General features: G+C 41.1%; 1 protein-coding gene across 3 annotated transcripts in view; it reads right to left on the bottom strand.

Annotated features, from left to right (window-relative positions):
* Positions 1–6,875: 6,875 nt before the first annotated feature.
* The window catches only part of ERICH6B (glutamate rich 6B), a 311,898-nt gene continuing 302,580 nt past the window's right edge, over positions 6,876–16,193 (bottom strand). For 2 of the 3 annotated variants that reach the window (XM_073663848.1, XM_073663847.1), the window contains 2 exons: positions 12,962–13,190; positions 6,876–11,965 (listed from right to left, as the gene is read on the bottom strand). In XM_073663848.1, the coding sequence (XP_073519949.1) occupies positions 11,582–11,965; positions 12,962–13,190 (613 nt within the window). In that variant the 3' untranslated portion in view covers positions 6,876–11,581. The remainder of the gene's footprint in view (positions 11,966–12,961; positions 13,191–16,193) is intronic. The other variant, XM_073663846.1, reaches the window with a different exon arrangement.

Here is a 16,193-nt window from a genome sequence, read left to right as displayed (position 1 = left end):
TTCATTGCCTGTCTAACCCAGTAAAAACTAGTGGGATAAAATATATATTTTTAACCCCAAAAAATGTATTCAGACATCAAACGTTTGTCAAAATTTAGGCAAATGTCAGTTGGAGTACGGCACGCATTGGCATGTTCCATAGTCAGCAGACATACATACTGCATGTAAACCTATTCTTTGAAATAGCAAAATGCTAATTTACTGTAGGAGTGATACAGTTGTTATAAAGTAATATTTTATATTGGGTTACTACTGTGGTCCTGTTGTGGTATAAGAATAGGATCTCCGCTTTATTGAATCCCCCCCCCATCCGCCAATAAATCTGAAGCCCACTCATATCAGCTCACTCTTTATATTCCCTGAAAGCTTTTCTGATGACTCTTCAGGTGCCCTTACACTTTAGATAGTGTTGATCGGCTGACCCATACTTCTTCTATACATACACTTGACAGTGCTACATGTGCGTGTGCTTTCTATGGGAGATGCCTTCCCTTATACCTTTTGGCCAGTTTAGCTGTATTGATGTATGCTCATCTTGTAACGTTTTCTTTGTGCCTGTGTTGCTTATAGTTAGGAGATGTTCATCGCTTAGTGAAAAAACTGTATTTTGTATTCTCACATAGAATTTCTAGTGGCGAAGGTAGAATGATATAAAAGATTTTTGTAAGGTCTTTGCCATTTTTAACTATGTTTGTCTATGACTTGATAAATAATTCAGACATTTACATACCTCAAAGTCTCCCACGACTTACCATATTGCCAGCTGTGCGGGGCCTTCTTTTATTTCTCTTCTATAATTACATTTCACTTTTGCAGTCCAGATGTCGGAGAGCTACATTTACATTTATATTAAGTAGTTTAGTAATGAGCCCAGACAAGCTTATTAAAACCTTGCACTCACAAAGTGTGAAGGAGATTACAGGGAGTTTCTTGATAAAACATGTGCCATGAACTATTAGTAGTTTATCAATGAATTCCTTTCTATGCCTTCATATTAAATAATGAACAGATCAGTTTACTGTAAGTGAAATGCTACCTGTACTACAGCAAAATGATGGCAGCGTCCGAACGTCCCTGGGATTTGGACAAATTCCAGTCTTGGTCTATGGTGCATTCTGAAGTCAAAAAGATGTCCCTCAGAAATCTGTACCCAGAGGATTGCTGGAAGGACACAGATCATGTCCTCGCTGCATGGTCGTGTCCTTCCTGTCACAGTTGGACGCCTGTGACTTTATTACAATTTGTTTGCCGCACACCCAGAGCTATATAGGGAGCTACACAGTCCACAGCTGCCCAAGGAGTCCGCTTCATTCAAATCACAGAAAAATATGTAAAAAGACCGCGTTCTTCAAGAAGATTGAAAAATACCATTATTACTTCATACATGAAATATCTATTAACAACGTTTCAACCTGTCCAGCTTAAGGCTATGTGCCCACGTTGCATTTATGAAGCAGAAAATTTCTGCTGCATAAATGCAAGTCCTCTCCCGGAAAAACGCATGCGGAATTCCGCACGCGTTTATCGCGCATTTTTCGCGCGTTTATCACGCGTTTTCCACATGCGGAATTGCCTTGCGTTTTTTATGCATTGGACAAAGGCAATTCCGCTTGCGGAAACGCAAAATTAAATGACATGCTGCGGATTTTTGAACGCGGCATAAACGCTGCGGAAAAATCCGCAGCATGTGCATAGAACTTGCGGAATGCCATTGGGGACCATGGGGTGCGGATATACATGCGTTTTTCAAGCGTTTACGCTGCGGAAATTCCGCAGCATATACGCTTGAAAAATGCTACGTGGGCACACAGCCTTATACAGACCGGACAGGTCGAAGCGTTGCTACTGGATTTTTCATGTATGAAGCAATAAATGCATTTTTGTATTTTTCAATCACCTTGAAGAACGATGACTTTTTACATAAATGCCTGTGACTTTATTGTGACATCACAGGTGTCCGTGGCATTGACCCGAATGCAGGAAGAAAGCATTCCAGCCACAATCTACCAGTGACCCATTGCAAAGAATCCTTTTTTATTGTTGCACATAAGTCCTGGGTGGGTGAAATAGTTTGGATGGTTTTAGGGAAGTCTTTAGTGTCCTAATACTCAGTCTGAGATCACTCAGCTGGGTACAATAATAAAGGTACTATCTTGGTGGAAATTCACATCTGTACATTCTGCTATGTTTTAGGGTGTTCTGCCACCCTCCCTCCCCTTCTTCTGGCAGATAAAGTGCTACACCTGACCTCAGACTGAGTGTTAGGCCTCGCTCACACTGGCGTTTAACACAGCCGAGTGCTATTCGATGTTTTATCAGATAGCGTGCGGACCAATGTTATACTATGGGGCAGTGCAGGTCTGCAATATTTTCTCATGTCGATTCGGGCATAAGAAAACAATCGCAGCATGCTGTGAGTGCATCCGAGAATCGAAACTGAGAAACTGAGCAGAATTTCTCCAAATCCTCCTCAAATACTTAAAACTTGCTTCTGGTGATGTATTAATGTACTGATGGTGGTTCTGGTGATGTGTTAATGTAAATACCCCTTTAAATTTTTTGAGGTCCTTGGGATTGAATCAGTATGGCATCGCATCCCTTGGACCAAAAAATTTTGTGCAACCCTGGTCTATAACATTAATAACACTCCTGAAGCATGAAAAGTTGTCTGCACTTCTTTATCTACTGTACGTGAAAGTCTCTGTTCCAAAACAAAGTTTGTCTCTACTAAACGTTGGCTGTGTTGCCAATCAGAGGAAAAGTATAATAGAATCACGTCACCACTTCTGTATTTTTCTCCCACTCCTGGTTTTGGCTTACAAATACTGAGGTAAAAAACTCACCAAATACTCAACGTGTGCACGTGGCCCTTTCTACTCTACAACACCCAGCATTGCTCAACCTCCACCCAAAGATGACGTTGAAAAGAGGATAGCCTCACAGTGATTGGGTCTCAGAATAATTCAGACAGCTTTAACAGATTTCTCAGTGGTATGCAGGGCTGTGGAGTCGGTAAGCCAAACCTCCGACTCCAACTCCGACTCCTCTATGTCCATGACACTGACTCCACGACTCCGACTCCCTCATACATGGCTCATGTTTAAGTGATAAATTTAATGTAGCACAGATTCATCTCAGCTAAAAGTCTAGACCCTTAGATCAAGAATAGGACATTTCATAACGTTCCCAAATTCTTATGAAAAAAATATTCCCCACAAACTGCATTGAACTACTGTACCCAATTTATTATATATTTTAGGAGTTGGAGTCGTTCCATTTTATACCGACTCCGATTCTGACTCCACTAAAACGGACACCAACTCTGACTCCGACTCCACAGCCCTGGTGGCATGCTAAAGTTTTTTGGCTTAAAATACTAGTCTATAGTATTTCAGCCTTGACCTGGTATAAAGAAAAGTGACTGACTTCCAGTAAGATGCATAAAATCTATCACACAGTGTGCACCATTGTAATAAACTTAGGCCCCAATTCATTGATGCATTTGTGCCTGTTTTTTGTCTAGTTTTGTGTATTTTGCACCTTTATTTTTTGTTTGCACCCAATTTATTATACTATTTGTGCCTTTTTTAAGTCTATTTTATATGTGCTCATCTGTTGTTTTTTTTCCTTTTTATCAATTACAGATGTTTAACCCTCCGTTAGGCTCACCTCTGGCACTCCCGAGTTCAGGTTATAAAACCACCTACAATATCTAAATATCTGAATTTCAGGAGTCTAAAAGTGATGTATTTTTCGGACTATAAGACGTACTGGACCATAAGACGCACCTCAAATTTTGGGGTGGAAAATGGGGAAAACATTTTTTTTATAAGATGGGGTCAGTCTTATAGTCCAAATAGGTCTCTTACCTGGGAAGCGGTGGAGCGGGTGTCACAGGAGGCAGGGTCCCTCAGGAAGCCAGCAGAAGTGGAGCATTGCAAAGGGCCCTGGGTGGGAGATGGCGGTGCCCCAGCAGCAGGGGGTTGCAGTGGTGGTGGAGTGGCATAGCAGGAAGCAGAGTCCCTTCCTCAGGAACCTGGTGGCAGCAGGAGGAGTGAGATGTTGTGGGCCCGGTGTCAGCGGTGAAGCAGAGCGCAGTGCATTGCTTTTCCATCAGCTATCTTCCAGAAGCCGTGGTCTACAGGAAAATAGCCGCCCGAGCTGGCGCATGCACAGTATGGGATCTCCGTGGCCATTTTCCTGAGGCCCACGGCTTCAAGAAGATGGCCGCCGGAGGCAGCACATGCACAGTTGAGATCTCGACTGGGTTGAGATCCCAGTATGCCCATGCGGCCGCCGAGAAAGCTCTGCTTGACCACCGATACTGGGCCCACATCATCGCACAGCTTCTGCAGCCGCCGGCTTCCAGACGGAGGTACCCTGCTTCCTTGCGATCCCTGTCCACCACCACCGCAACTCCCCGGTAAGCCTGTATTCAGACCATAAGACGCACCCCCCATTTTCCTCCCAAATGTGAGGAGAAAAAGTGCGTGTTATGCTAAGTGCCCACAATGCAGAAATGCTGCGGAGCGTTTCTGCATCTCCCTGGCAGAAAAAATGCATGCGGATTTTAAATGCGTTGTTTCTGCCAGGTAGAAGCGTTTGTGAAGCGTTTTGAACAAGCGATTTCACATGCGGGTTGTTAAGCGCTTTTCCAAGCGATTTTAGCATCACTTGGAAAAGTGCTTGACAACTTGGTCACATTATATAAATCCATGCAACCGGCATGGATTTATGTTGTGTGACCAAGTTATGATGCTGCAAATGCAACATCAATAGTTAATAAAAGAATAAAAATGTTGAAAAATAAAAAAAAACCATTATACTCACCTTCCAATGGCCCCCGTACGGTGCGTCCAGTGTCTTCGGCTGCTCGCGGACCTTCCATGATGTCATTTAGTCATGTGACAGGTCACGCGACCGCTGACGTCAGAGGTCGCGTGACCTGTCACATGACTAAATGACGTCATGGAAGGTTCTTTTACACCACTGCGAGCTGCCGAAGAGCCAGCAGCGCCGCCGGGAGCAGACAGGGGGGCCATCAGAAGGTAAGTATAGTTTTTTTTTTAATTTTAATTCTTTTTTTTTTAACTACAGGTACTATGGTACCCGGGTCTGGAGAAGAGTCTCCTCTTCTCCAGACCCGGGTACTATCCGCGCATTGAATCGCATAATATCCGCATGTGCAGATGTAGTCATGAGGATGTTATGCGATCCAATGCAAGTCAATGGCGGCGATTTTACCGCGATTCCGCAAAATTAATGGTTGTTCTGTGGATTTTTCCACAATGATAATCCGCAGCAGAAATTTCCGCAGCATGTGCACAGCACATGCGGATTATCATTGGGAAACATGGCAGACAACTTAACAAGCGGTTTTAATGCGTTTTCGCTGCAGAAATGCATTAAATCCGCATCGTGGGCACTCAGCCTTATGGTCCGAAAAATACGGTAATCATTGACCTTCATAGGGATGTATTAATAAAAGAGAGTACACAAAATCAGATGACAAAAAAAACATAAACATATTAAAACAAAAAGTACCAAATTTCTCAACTACCACCAAATAGCCTCCAGTTTTCATGACATAACTATTACTAAACATTGTGTCTTAGAGGCCACCCTCTTTTTTTCTAGGAAAACCCTACTTATTTCCACAAACTTTGCATTACTCATTCATAAAACAAGCTAAATAAACAATTTTGATAAATAAAATGAGAAAATAGTAACCTTCAAATGTGATACGAGTTCAGGCGCATTGAGCCTGACAAGCCACAAAGGTCAGACCTGCTCTTCAGATCTGCTGTAACATTGTGAGATCAGGTTTCAAAGAACACGTAAAGACAGGAAATAACTAGGGCAGGGTAAATTTTCTGAAAATTTGGAGAGGAGAGAAACAAAACTAATTGAGCTGAGCTGTCAGATCAGCTCAGCCTGATGAAGGGTTAAGCCTGAATCATCAATTGCGACTTTTTAAAAAGTTGCTAAATTTGGCACAACTTTATTCCAGCCACCATCCCCTGATGTGTTTGAGTGTCAGTATTTTGTCACAATTTTTGTGACTTGTGGCACCAAAAGTCACAAAAACAGTTCAAGACAGGAAGACACCAAATTCTATACTTTGCTCCAGATTCATGAATGGGGACAACTACCACCACAAAACAAAAAAATAAAGAGGCTTAAAAAAAACTGCAAATGATGAATCATGGCCTTCGAGTTAATAGTCAGAAGATGTACCAAATTTATGCTACGTTTACCCTCCATTAATAACTGTCCTTGTTTTGTCCCCAATACATAACGGATCTGTGCAGAGCCTTATCTGAAATGAGCAGTGGCCAAACTTCTGCATCAACGTGTTGTTCATTCTCTATGGGACTACTGCAAAAAGCCAAGCACTGCACTCTGCTGTATCTGGGAGTCCCATGGAGAGACTGCAGCAGTCTCATCAACAGTAAAAAAAAAAAGTTTAGTCTCTCAGAATGTGTTAACATAAAAACAAATTATCTTTAACAATCTTTTTTTTATTGCGTAAAGTAGCAATACATAGATTGCTATACACTAAGTAAATTTGGTATTAGCATAATCATATTGACCTGAACCATAAGGTTAATATGTAGTGTTGAGCGAGTATGTTCTATTAACCCTTTCGCCGAGTATGCTCGGGCCGAGCTTCGAGTATTTATAGCTGCTCGGTGATATGGTTAAATCGCTCCCGTGTGCATGATTTGCGACTGTTTGACAGCTTTATTATATGTGGGGAATGTCTATTTCTTACACATTCCTCACATGTAATAAAACTGTCAAACAGTTGCAAATCATGCACACGGGAGCGATTTAACCTGATCACCGAGCAGCTGTAAATACTCGGAGCTGGGCTCGAGCATACTCGGACAGAACATACTCGCTCAACCCTATTAATATGTTATCTTTACCGCATAGTAGAATATTTAAAAATGAATAAAAAAAAACAAAACAAAGTCAGAATTGCTGTTTTTTCCCATCATGCTTCCTACCTCCCCCCACCCCCCCAAAAAAACTCCAAAACAAATAAAAGTAGTCCCATGCATATTATGCACCTAAAAATGGTACCATTAAAAAAAATCTCACACTGAAACAAAAAAGCCTTTATACGGCTGCATCAACAGAAAAGTAAAAAAGTTATGGCTATCAGAATGAAGTAATGAGAATTTTTTTTTTGCGCCCCTGTATCTTATACTGTATTTTCAACAAACGTGACATGAATCAATAGTACAGGTGATTAGAAGAAACTTTCTGGCGTATCTTATCAGAAAAATCAGCTTCCTCCCCCATTTATCAGACATTTCTTCCCCTTTCCCTGCCTGCTGAACTCACCATCCACTGTGAAAAAGCAGCTCAAGTCTGTCTTGTGCAGAGGAGATGGACTGCAGGTGTTATATAATAGAAAGGGGATAAGTGAGGAGCAGGGAAGGTAGCAGGGGCAGGCAGAAAAGCATGGTGCAGAGCTCTGTAACAAGAGTTTTACCTTACATCAGAGCTTGGTTCAGATCAACACAGCTCAGCTCTAGTGTAATATGTTCTCCATGATGCTGCAGCTTGTCTCTGAGCTAAAAAGCAAATGAAGAGTAGGCATTCCCCTTTCTGTGCTGTACTATGCTGTGTACGGAAGAAATCACTGCAGCTCCTCTCCTCACCTTAGCTACCAGTGTATTGCAAATTATAGGTAGAGCATGCAGGTTAAAATCACATAATGGCCAGAAATGGTTCCTGGCAGCTTTAGATCAATGTATAATTTTTTGAAGTACAGTCCATGTCTTTATCTACAGCTATGGTATATTGCATACTGTTCTCTCTTTTTTTTTTTATTTTACTTGGAGGGGTTTCGCCTATTTTTGCTCTTAGCTCACAATTTGAGAACATGTGGAAAGTGAGTTTTTAGAACTATTTACTTGGTGTTGGTGCTGTGTGGTGGCCATTGTTGCAGTGGTGCTGTGCTTGTGGAGTGGTGTGGCCTTGATTCATGGGGAATAAGCCTCGCAGCATGGGTTCTGTGGGGCAACAGGTCACCCGCCTTGCTGGTGCACTGTCACCGTGACGGTGGCTGGCGCATGGCGCTGCACTTTTAATGCTAGGGACCCACTGAGAGGTTCACCGTGATGCGGCAGTGGGCTTCATACAGTCTGATCAGAATGTTAAACTAAGAACCTCATGTTCAGTTTTGTAAATTGTTTAGCAGCATTAGATCGATGTATGATTTTTGGATGTGCTGTCCATGTTTTTTTTCTACAGTCATGGCCAAAAGTTTTGAGAATGACACCAAAATTATATTTTCACATGATCTGCTGGCCTCTGGTTTTTATTAGTGTTTGTCTGATGTTTATATCACATACAGAAATATAATTGCAATCATATTATGAGTACCAATAGGTTATATTGACAGTTAGAATGAGTTAATGCAGCAAGTCAATATTTGCAGTGTTGCCCCTTCTTCTTCAAGACCTCTGTAATTCTCCCTGGCATGCTCTCAATCAACTTTTGGACCAAATCCTGACTGATAGCAGTCCATTCTTGCATAATCAATGCTTGCATTTTGCCAGAATTTGTTGGTTTTTGTTTGTCCACCCGTCTCTTGATGATTGACCACAAGTTCTCAATGGGATTAAGATCTGGGGAGTTTCCAGGCCATGGACCCAAAATCTCTATGTTTTGTTCCATGAGCCATTTAGTTATCACCTTTGCTTTATGGCAAGGTGCTCCATCATGCTGGAAAAGGCATTGTTGGGCGCCAAACTGCTCTTGGACGGTTGGGAGAAGTTTCTCTTGGAGGATATTCTGGTACCATTCTTTATTCATGGCTGTGTTTTTAGGCAAGACTGTGAGTGAGCCGATTCCCTTGGCTGAGAAGCAACCCCACACATGAATGGTTTCAGGATGCTTTACAGTTGGCATGAGACAAGACTGGTGGTAGCGCTCACCTCTTCTTCTCCGAATAAGCTGTTTTCCAGATGTCCCAAACAATCGAAAAGGGGATTCATCAGAGAAAATGACTTTGCCCTAGTCCTCAGCAGTCCACTCCCTGTACCTTTTGCAGAATATCAGTCGGTCCCTGATGTTTTTTCTGGAGAGAAGTGGCTTCTTTGCTGCCCTCCTTGAAACCAGCCCTTGCTCAAAGAGTCTCCGCCTCACAGTGCGTGCAGAGGCACTCACACCAGCCTGCTGCCATTCCTGAGCAAGCTCGGCACTGCTGGTAGTCCGATCCCGCAGCTGAAACAGTTTTAAGATACGGTCCTGGCGCTTGCTGGTCTTTCTTGGGCGCCCTGGAGCCTTTTTGACAACAATGGAAGCTCTCTCCTTGAAGTTCTTGATGATGCGATAGATTGTTGACTGAGGTGCAATCTTTGTAGCTGCGATACTCTTCCCTGTTAGGCCATTTTTGTGCAGTGCAATGATGGCTGCACGTGTTTCTTTAGAGATAACCATGGTTAACTGAAGAGAAACAATGATACCAAGAACCAGCCTCCTTTTAAAGTGTCCAGTGATGTCATTCTTACTTAATCATGACTGATTGATCGCCAGCCCTGTCCTCATCAACACCCACACCTGTGTTAATGGATCAATCACTAAAACGATGTTAGCTGCTCCTTTTAAGGCAGGACTGCAATGATGTTGAAATGTGTTTTGGGGGTTAAAGTTCATTTTCTGGGCAAATATTGACTTTGCAAGTACAGTAATTGCTGTTAAGCTGATCACTCTTTGACATTCAGGAGTATATGCAAATTGCCATTACAAAAAATGAAGCAGTAAACTTTGGAAAAATTACTATTTGTCTCATTCTCAATACTTTTAGCCATGACTGCACATTTCTGCTATATTATGCTGCTCTCAGATTAAATAGGAAAAACCTGCTGACAGATTCCCTTTAACCCATTCTGCAGCCAGCAATAGACAGTGTAACACAAAGGCCATAAGAGGTAAACGGCGCAACATTTCTAAAGACACTCAATTACAAAAAAAAATGATTTTTAGATATTAATATATGCATTTTAGTAAAAATATAATAAAAAATTTTCCCCAAAGATGGACAACCCGTTTTAGTGACGATTGAGGAGGAGAGAGGTTAATGGGAATTGTAAAGGGCTCAGGTGATAGCAAGGAAAGTCCAAGAAAACCACAAACAGCCCCATTTTCTGAATCCACTTATTGCTAAGGGTGGTCGTCATGGAATTTGTCCCTGTTTAGAACTTGTCTATGAGGCTTAAAGGGAACCTGTGAGCAAGTACAGTAATGTACCTGTAATGGTGACTACTTCCATACATTTATATATTAAGTCCGTTTCTCCATTGTCTTGTAATTCATTAGTGAATTCTTATGCAAATTAGCTCACAGGGGGTTGGCCTGCACTTACAGCTTATTAGCTTCAATGGCTCTTTTCTCCTCCCAGCACCTGGTTCTGTCAGTGATTGACAGGTCAATCTTCTCTGTGACCTGCTCCCCAGGGACAGTCTCTGTGACCTTGTCACACACCTGAGATCTTGCATGGGCACCACCATTTACAGGAGTGGTGCTTGCGTAGATGGATAGTCTGGCTCTAGCAATGACCTCAGGATGTTACTGCTCATGCGCTACCCGAGGAATGATTATGTCTGGGTAAGATGTCTGCCGAAGGAGCAGCATAGAGGCAAACAAACAGCTTCCAGTCCATGGTGATGCATTTCAAAATTGAAGTTTATTCCGCCATCAGGATAGCGGAATAAACTTCAACTTTTGAAATGCATCACCCCGGACTGGACGCTGTGTTTGCATCTATGCTGTTAATCCTCCAAGTGGGTTCCTTGGAAGTTTGAATGAGCGTCCATCTTTGTGAGTGCTGTCAGCCTTCCTTCTTTCTTGTGGATGCCCAGAGGAGCAGGTCACAGAGAAGAGTGACCTATCACTCACTTACAGAGGCCGGCAATGGGAGAAGGAGGCCAGAGAAGCTGGGCGTTACCAGTGTGAGACATGTACATCAGGAGATCAGTCTGTCAGTCATTACATGTCTCACACTGGTAACATTCCTTTCATTTAAAATTAGGCAGATTCTCGTGCAGATCAGTGTCCAGCCCATAGATTTTAACAGCTCATTTACATATAAGAAAAACGTGGATTTCTTTGGAATAAGACATCAGATTGCAGATATCATTCTATAACCTGCATGCCCATGTAGACATCTTAGGAGGGTTGAGCCTACTGACAGATTCCCTTTATGCCAAGGACAGAGATATCATTGGAGCAACCTGTGCGCAAAGGGGCCCAAGAGGTAAGGGGGTCCACTTCTATTTCCAAGGCAGATGGAATTGTGCATTATGATGAGTTATTGGAATGCAAAAGGCCCATACACTGTTCTTGCACAGAGGCCGTCTTCTGTCTGTGTCTGCTCGTGCTTTAAGATATTGATTATTTCGTGTGAAGAGACATATACTATAGCTTTTATGATTATTTTTGTACATCACATTCTGAAATATCTGTATCTTACACCAGGATGAATCCTGTACAGGATATATTTACTGTGATACTGATGCGATATAACAATGTCTAGTAAATCTTTTGCAGACATATGTATGTTTTATTTGTCTTTTGGATTGCTAATGTGGCAGTTTTTTTTCTTTGGCAGCTTATTCTTTTTTTGAGTTTTAGAGGCAAGGTTTTTGTCAGAATTAGGACAAGGCTTCTTCACAGCAGTCACACTTTCTTGTATTTCCATGGTGTTGGGTAGAATGAATGTATTCTCATTTTTGTTGGTGAGTGCAATAATGAGCTTAAAAATCTTCTGCAGCTGGTAAATGTAGCCTTGTATCATCTCCTCTCCATCTTTAGACATGGCTGAGCTTCTCACTAGGCTGCGGATTTTGTTTAAAAGGCGGAAGATTTCAAGTTTTTTAGAAGAACAGTGGATCACAGTCTCACTAGCGCTCGGCATCATGCTGGATGTTCTTCCAGGATTTTTCAACTGCAAAATTAAATATATTACTAGTTAATATACTGGTCATGGTGCTTTGTTTTATAATCCACCACAATAAGATTGGGATCTTAGTTTGGGCTTGAATATGGTTCCATTGGGGAATTATAATCTGCTATTAAACTGGTGAATAAATCGAAATCACTTTTGAATTTCATTGTGCAAACTATTGTACTGAAAACAATGAGTTTGGTCCACCCCAAAAACATGATTTATAATAAATGTTATGTATGAAGGCATGGGCTTATGCACTTACATGAATCAGATATTTGTTGCCTATGGCCTTCTATGAGCCCATAGTGTACCAGTATATATGTACTCCAGCAATATCGCATACCATATCACAGAGGTATATACCTGATGGAGGCACCATATGTTGATGAATTGAGTTCCCACAGTGCTGTCCTAACATTTAGATTATTGCTTTAATTTGTTTCTGGACCTATATGGACGATATATTATTAAACATCTAAAGGGTTTTTATGTAATGCTTTCTAGTGAGGCTTTAAAGGGGTTGTCCACCCAAGAAAATTTATTTTGAAAACATCTTAGAATGGTCAGAAAGAAAATACTCAGACTACTGATGTCCCTCCCTTAGTAATGACTTTTCAGGTCTCTTGCCAGTCTCTACTTTCTAATGCAGGAAAAGTACTTAGAGAGCAGCAAGTCACTGTCAGTAATGGTTCAATGCTGTTTGTAGTCATTGGCTGCAGAGGTCACATGTTTTTTAGACCCATCTGAACTGTTTTTTTTTTTAAATAATAATTTTATCTGGCTGGAATACCCCTTTAAGCAAAAAGGTTGCACTTTATACTAATAGCAAGTGGGATATAAAATGTACATATTTCAGTTTTTCTAGGCTAGCATTAATTGCTTATCAGCACATTTAATGACAGTACGAATGTCTACACTAATATTATGATATATTTTATCAGGATCAGGTCATATGAAAAAAAAAAAAAAAAAAAAAAAGTAGAAGTGGCTTACCAAAAGTTTTGACCCAACATTGAAAGTAACTTTCTCTTTGTCTTTTGTGAATGACAGATGAACTTGATCCTGTTTTACCACTTTAACTTGAATATTGGAGTTAAGCATACATGTGATTGGCTGGAAAGGAGGAGCATGCACGTGCTGGCTGAAATCCCACCAAGTCCAGTGTTTCTTCTGGGTCCCATTCTCATCAAAATAGGTGCCGCCCCATGGATTTAATACAGTCCTTTGATAGAAATATCAAATGTGAATCAATATTAGAGACAGTAAGACGATTTTTGTAATCAGAAAGTCATGAAAGATACTGAGAATGCAAGGGCAATTCTGTTTCACTTTTGGTAGGAAATGTATATCACAGTACAACTAGTCTATTAACACTAAACATTATAAAATTGGTGTATTTCATTAGTCTGTAGAGTTTAACGGAATTAAAATGGGTTGTCCACAATTGTAGTGTGCACAGGAACCTGTTAGCAATTTTCCTACAGCACCACCACAGGAGAAGAGAAGCATTACATACTGCATATGCAATCTGTCCTTGTCCTTGTACCGGCTTCTGCTGGCTAGTAGATTTTTTATTTTTTTTACTCACTTATATAGCACCATTAATTCCACAGCGCTTTTCAGACATTATCATCACTGTCCCCATCGGGGCTCACAATTTAGATTCCCTATGTCTTTGTAGTGTGGGAGGAAACCAGAGAACTGGAAGAAACTCACGCAAACACAAGGAGAACATACAAACTCCTTGCAGATGTTGTCCTTGGTTGGGTTTGAACCCTGGACCCCAGCGCTGCAAGGCTGCAGTGCTAACCACTGAGCCACCATGCTGCCCATAGTAGATTTTGATTCATGTACAGAGAATGTACAGTAGGTAGTAGTTCTTCTTAACCGGAACAACATAATAATGATCCAGAAAAAGCGTTAATCCACTGTTGTCACTGCAGGGCACACAATATGTAAAAAATTCTGCAATTGCTTATGTTAGAGAAAAAAACACTGCTGAATTTTCCCAACACCTGACATAAATTCAAAGACAGGATGTATATATAGAATATATTGTATGCTACCAAAGACTTAGTCCTTGACAAGAATGGAAAAACCAAGTCCAAGCATCAATACATTGTGGAGCAATGATGAATCCCACTCATTTGTAGCATTAATGGGTTAATAAGGAGCACACACAAGTATCATTAGTATGCCATGGCCAAACAGTGACAGAAGGCTTCTATTAAGTGGAAGAAAAAGAGATAGCTTCCATGTTATTATCAATGCAAAGGAGACTTCCTTATCTAGTCGGGGTCAAGCTGAGATAAATATATTTTGCGGTTCCTGTTCTTGGCAGCATTTAGTTAATGATTTCTACTAGGAAAACTATTAAAAAGGAACTCGGGAATGGAAACACCATACTGTTAGCCTTTATATAAATAAATATAGGCAAGCAATTTAGCAAGGTAATTGGCTTCACTTGAAAGATTCAATTACTTTTAAATTGCTCATCCAATGGAAAAATCTGAGCAAAAATTGTCATTCTTAACACACTGAAAACCCTCCTCTCATTTCGACTTTCACTTACTGATGGGTCCTAATTGTTTTACAAGCATGATAAAGCCAAGAAGTGGTGAGCTTACTGATATGTATAGCTTCCTAATGTCACCGAACTCATCCATGGCATTATGATGATGGATCAGAAGAAGATGCTTATTGGGAATTCATTACCTAAAACAAACAATAGTGAATGCTACTTTATAGAGTGCGGAGCGCTGGGATTATCAGAAAATGTTTCCTATCATTCCATGAGTTGATTGTTGTCATTTCTAAAATTGAGAAACTACTTCAATTAGCAATAAAAACTTTGAGATCTTGCACATGGGAACCATCGCATACCGATAATGATCTGGGGAGGTAAACAGGTATTCGATCTGTGCAGTTATAGACTATTTTATACCAAGTAATAAAAACTAAAGGTTTTATGAGTCATATACAATGTGATACGATGCACCATTAGTGCAGAATAATGGTACGCTTTATGAAAGTCTATAGTCTGTGAATGGCATTTAGGCAATGGACTGTCATAACATAATCTGTCTAAAAATGGTGAGGGGCCTGTAGGACATCAGTAATTCTGTCTGCCACCCTCTCAAAGACAATCATGAAAGTCTTGATGTCGGCCTCCAGAGTCATTTTCTGCAAGGCTTCCCATACTGTTCACCTCACACGAATGCCTTCACTTTGGCTGGCGGGAGTGCCATCTCCCTGACCCAGACAGTTTCCTCCAAGAGAGCCATCTGTTGCTCATGCAACTGCTGGACCAAGAGTTTGTTGGCTTCTTGTTGGGCCTGCTGCTGCATATTGGCCTGGTCCAGTTGCTTAACTCCATGCCTTCAGACTGTGCTTGCAATGCTGTAGCTGCCTTTACTCAGGACATTCAGCATTTAAACAGTAAACTCATATGCTCTATGGGACTTCTGCTCACATCCAAAACATCAATTGTGATTCACGCTCAACAGGAGGCTCTCACTTAGCACAGACACAGGTCTTGGTGCCAAACAAGGTAGGGTTTATTGCGTTTCTTTGCACTCCAAATGAAAATTCTCCAGCATAAGAAAATCTAAATCTAACAGCTTTTCTACAGCCCAAAACATATAATAAACCACACAGTCCTTTTTCTCAGGGTTGGCACAGTATATTAACACGTTTTCCTCACACCACAGCACAGGTATTAGTTGTCAAGGGCACAGCATGTAAATCAACACTGGCTTCTATTCAGCTTCACTACCACCGAGCAGTGTTCACCTCCCAGATAGCCCACATTTGCAGTTTGGTGCACATGATCTGTGCAGTATCTTTTCAGAGAGATTCTGGCTTGTCTCCCCAGCTCCAACACGATGCACTCTGCTCAGCTTCCCCCAACTGACTGTCTAACAAAGAACACGGCTGGGATCTAGACCTATCTAGCCAGGTGCATGTAATTAGGTTTTCACCCTGTCCTACCTGACTTTCGTAAAATCGATATATACATTTTTTACATTTCCTTATTTTTTTTTAATAACTGAGGGAAAAGGGGGTGATTCCCATTTTCATGTTTTTTTTCATATTTGTAAGACTTTTTTTTTAAACTTCTTACAGTATTTGCAAATTCCCTTAGTGGACTTGAACCTGTGATCATTTGATCTCATGCACAATATACAATACTGATGGTAAGTATTGCATATAGCATAAATTAATG

Source organism: Phyllobates terribilis, unplaced genomic scaffold (assembly GCF_046119375.1).
Source record: "Phyllobates terribilis strain yellow unplaced genomic scaffold, ASM4611937v1 Scaffold_2__4_contigs__length_985480577, whole genome shotgun sequence".
NCBI classification, from domain to species: Eukaryota; Metazoa; Chordata; class Amphibia; order Anura; family Dendrobatidae; genus Phyllobates; species Phyllobates terribilis.
Note: the sequence above shows the minus strand (reverse complement) of the source record. Positions and strands in the feature narration are given on the sequence as shown.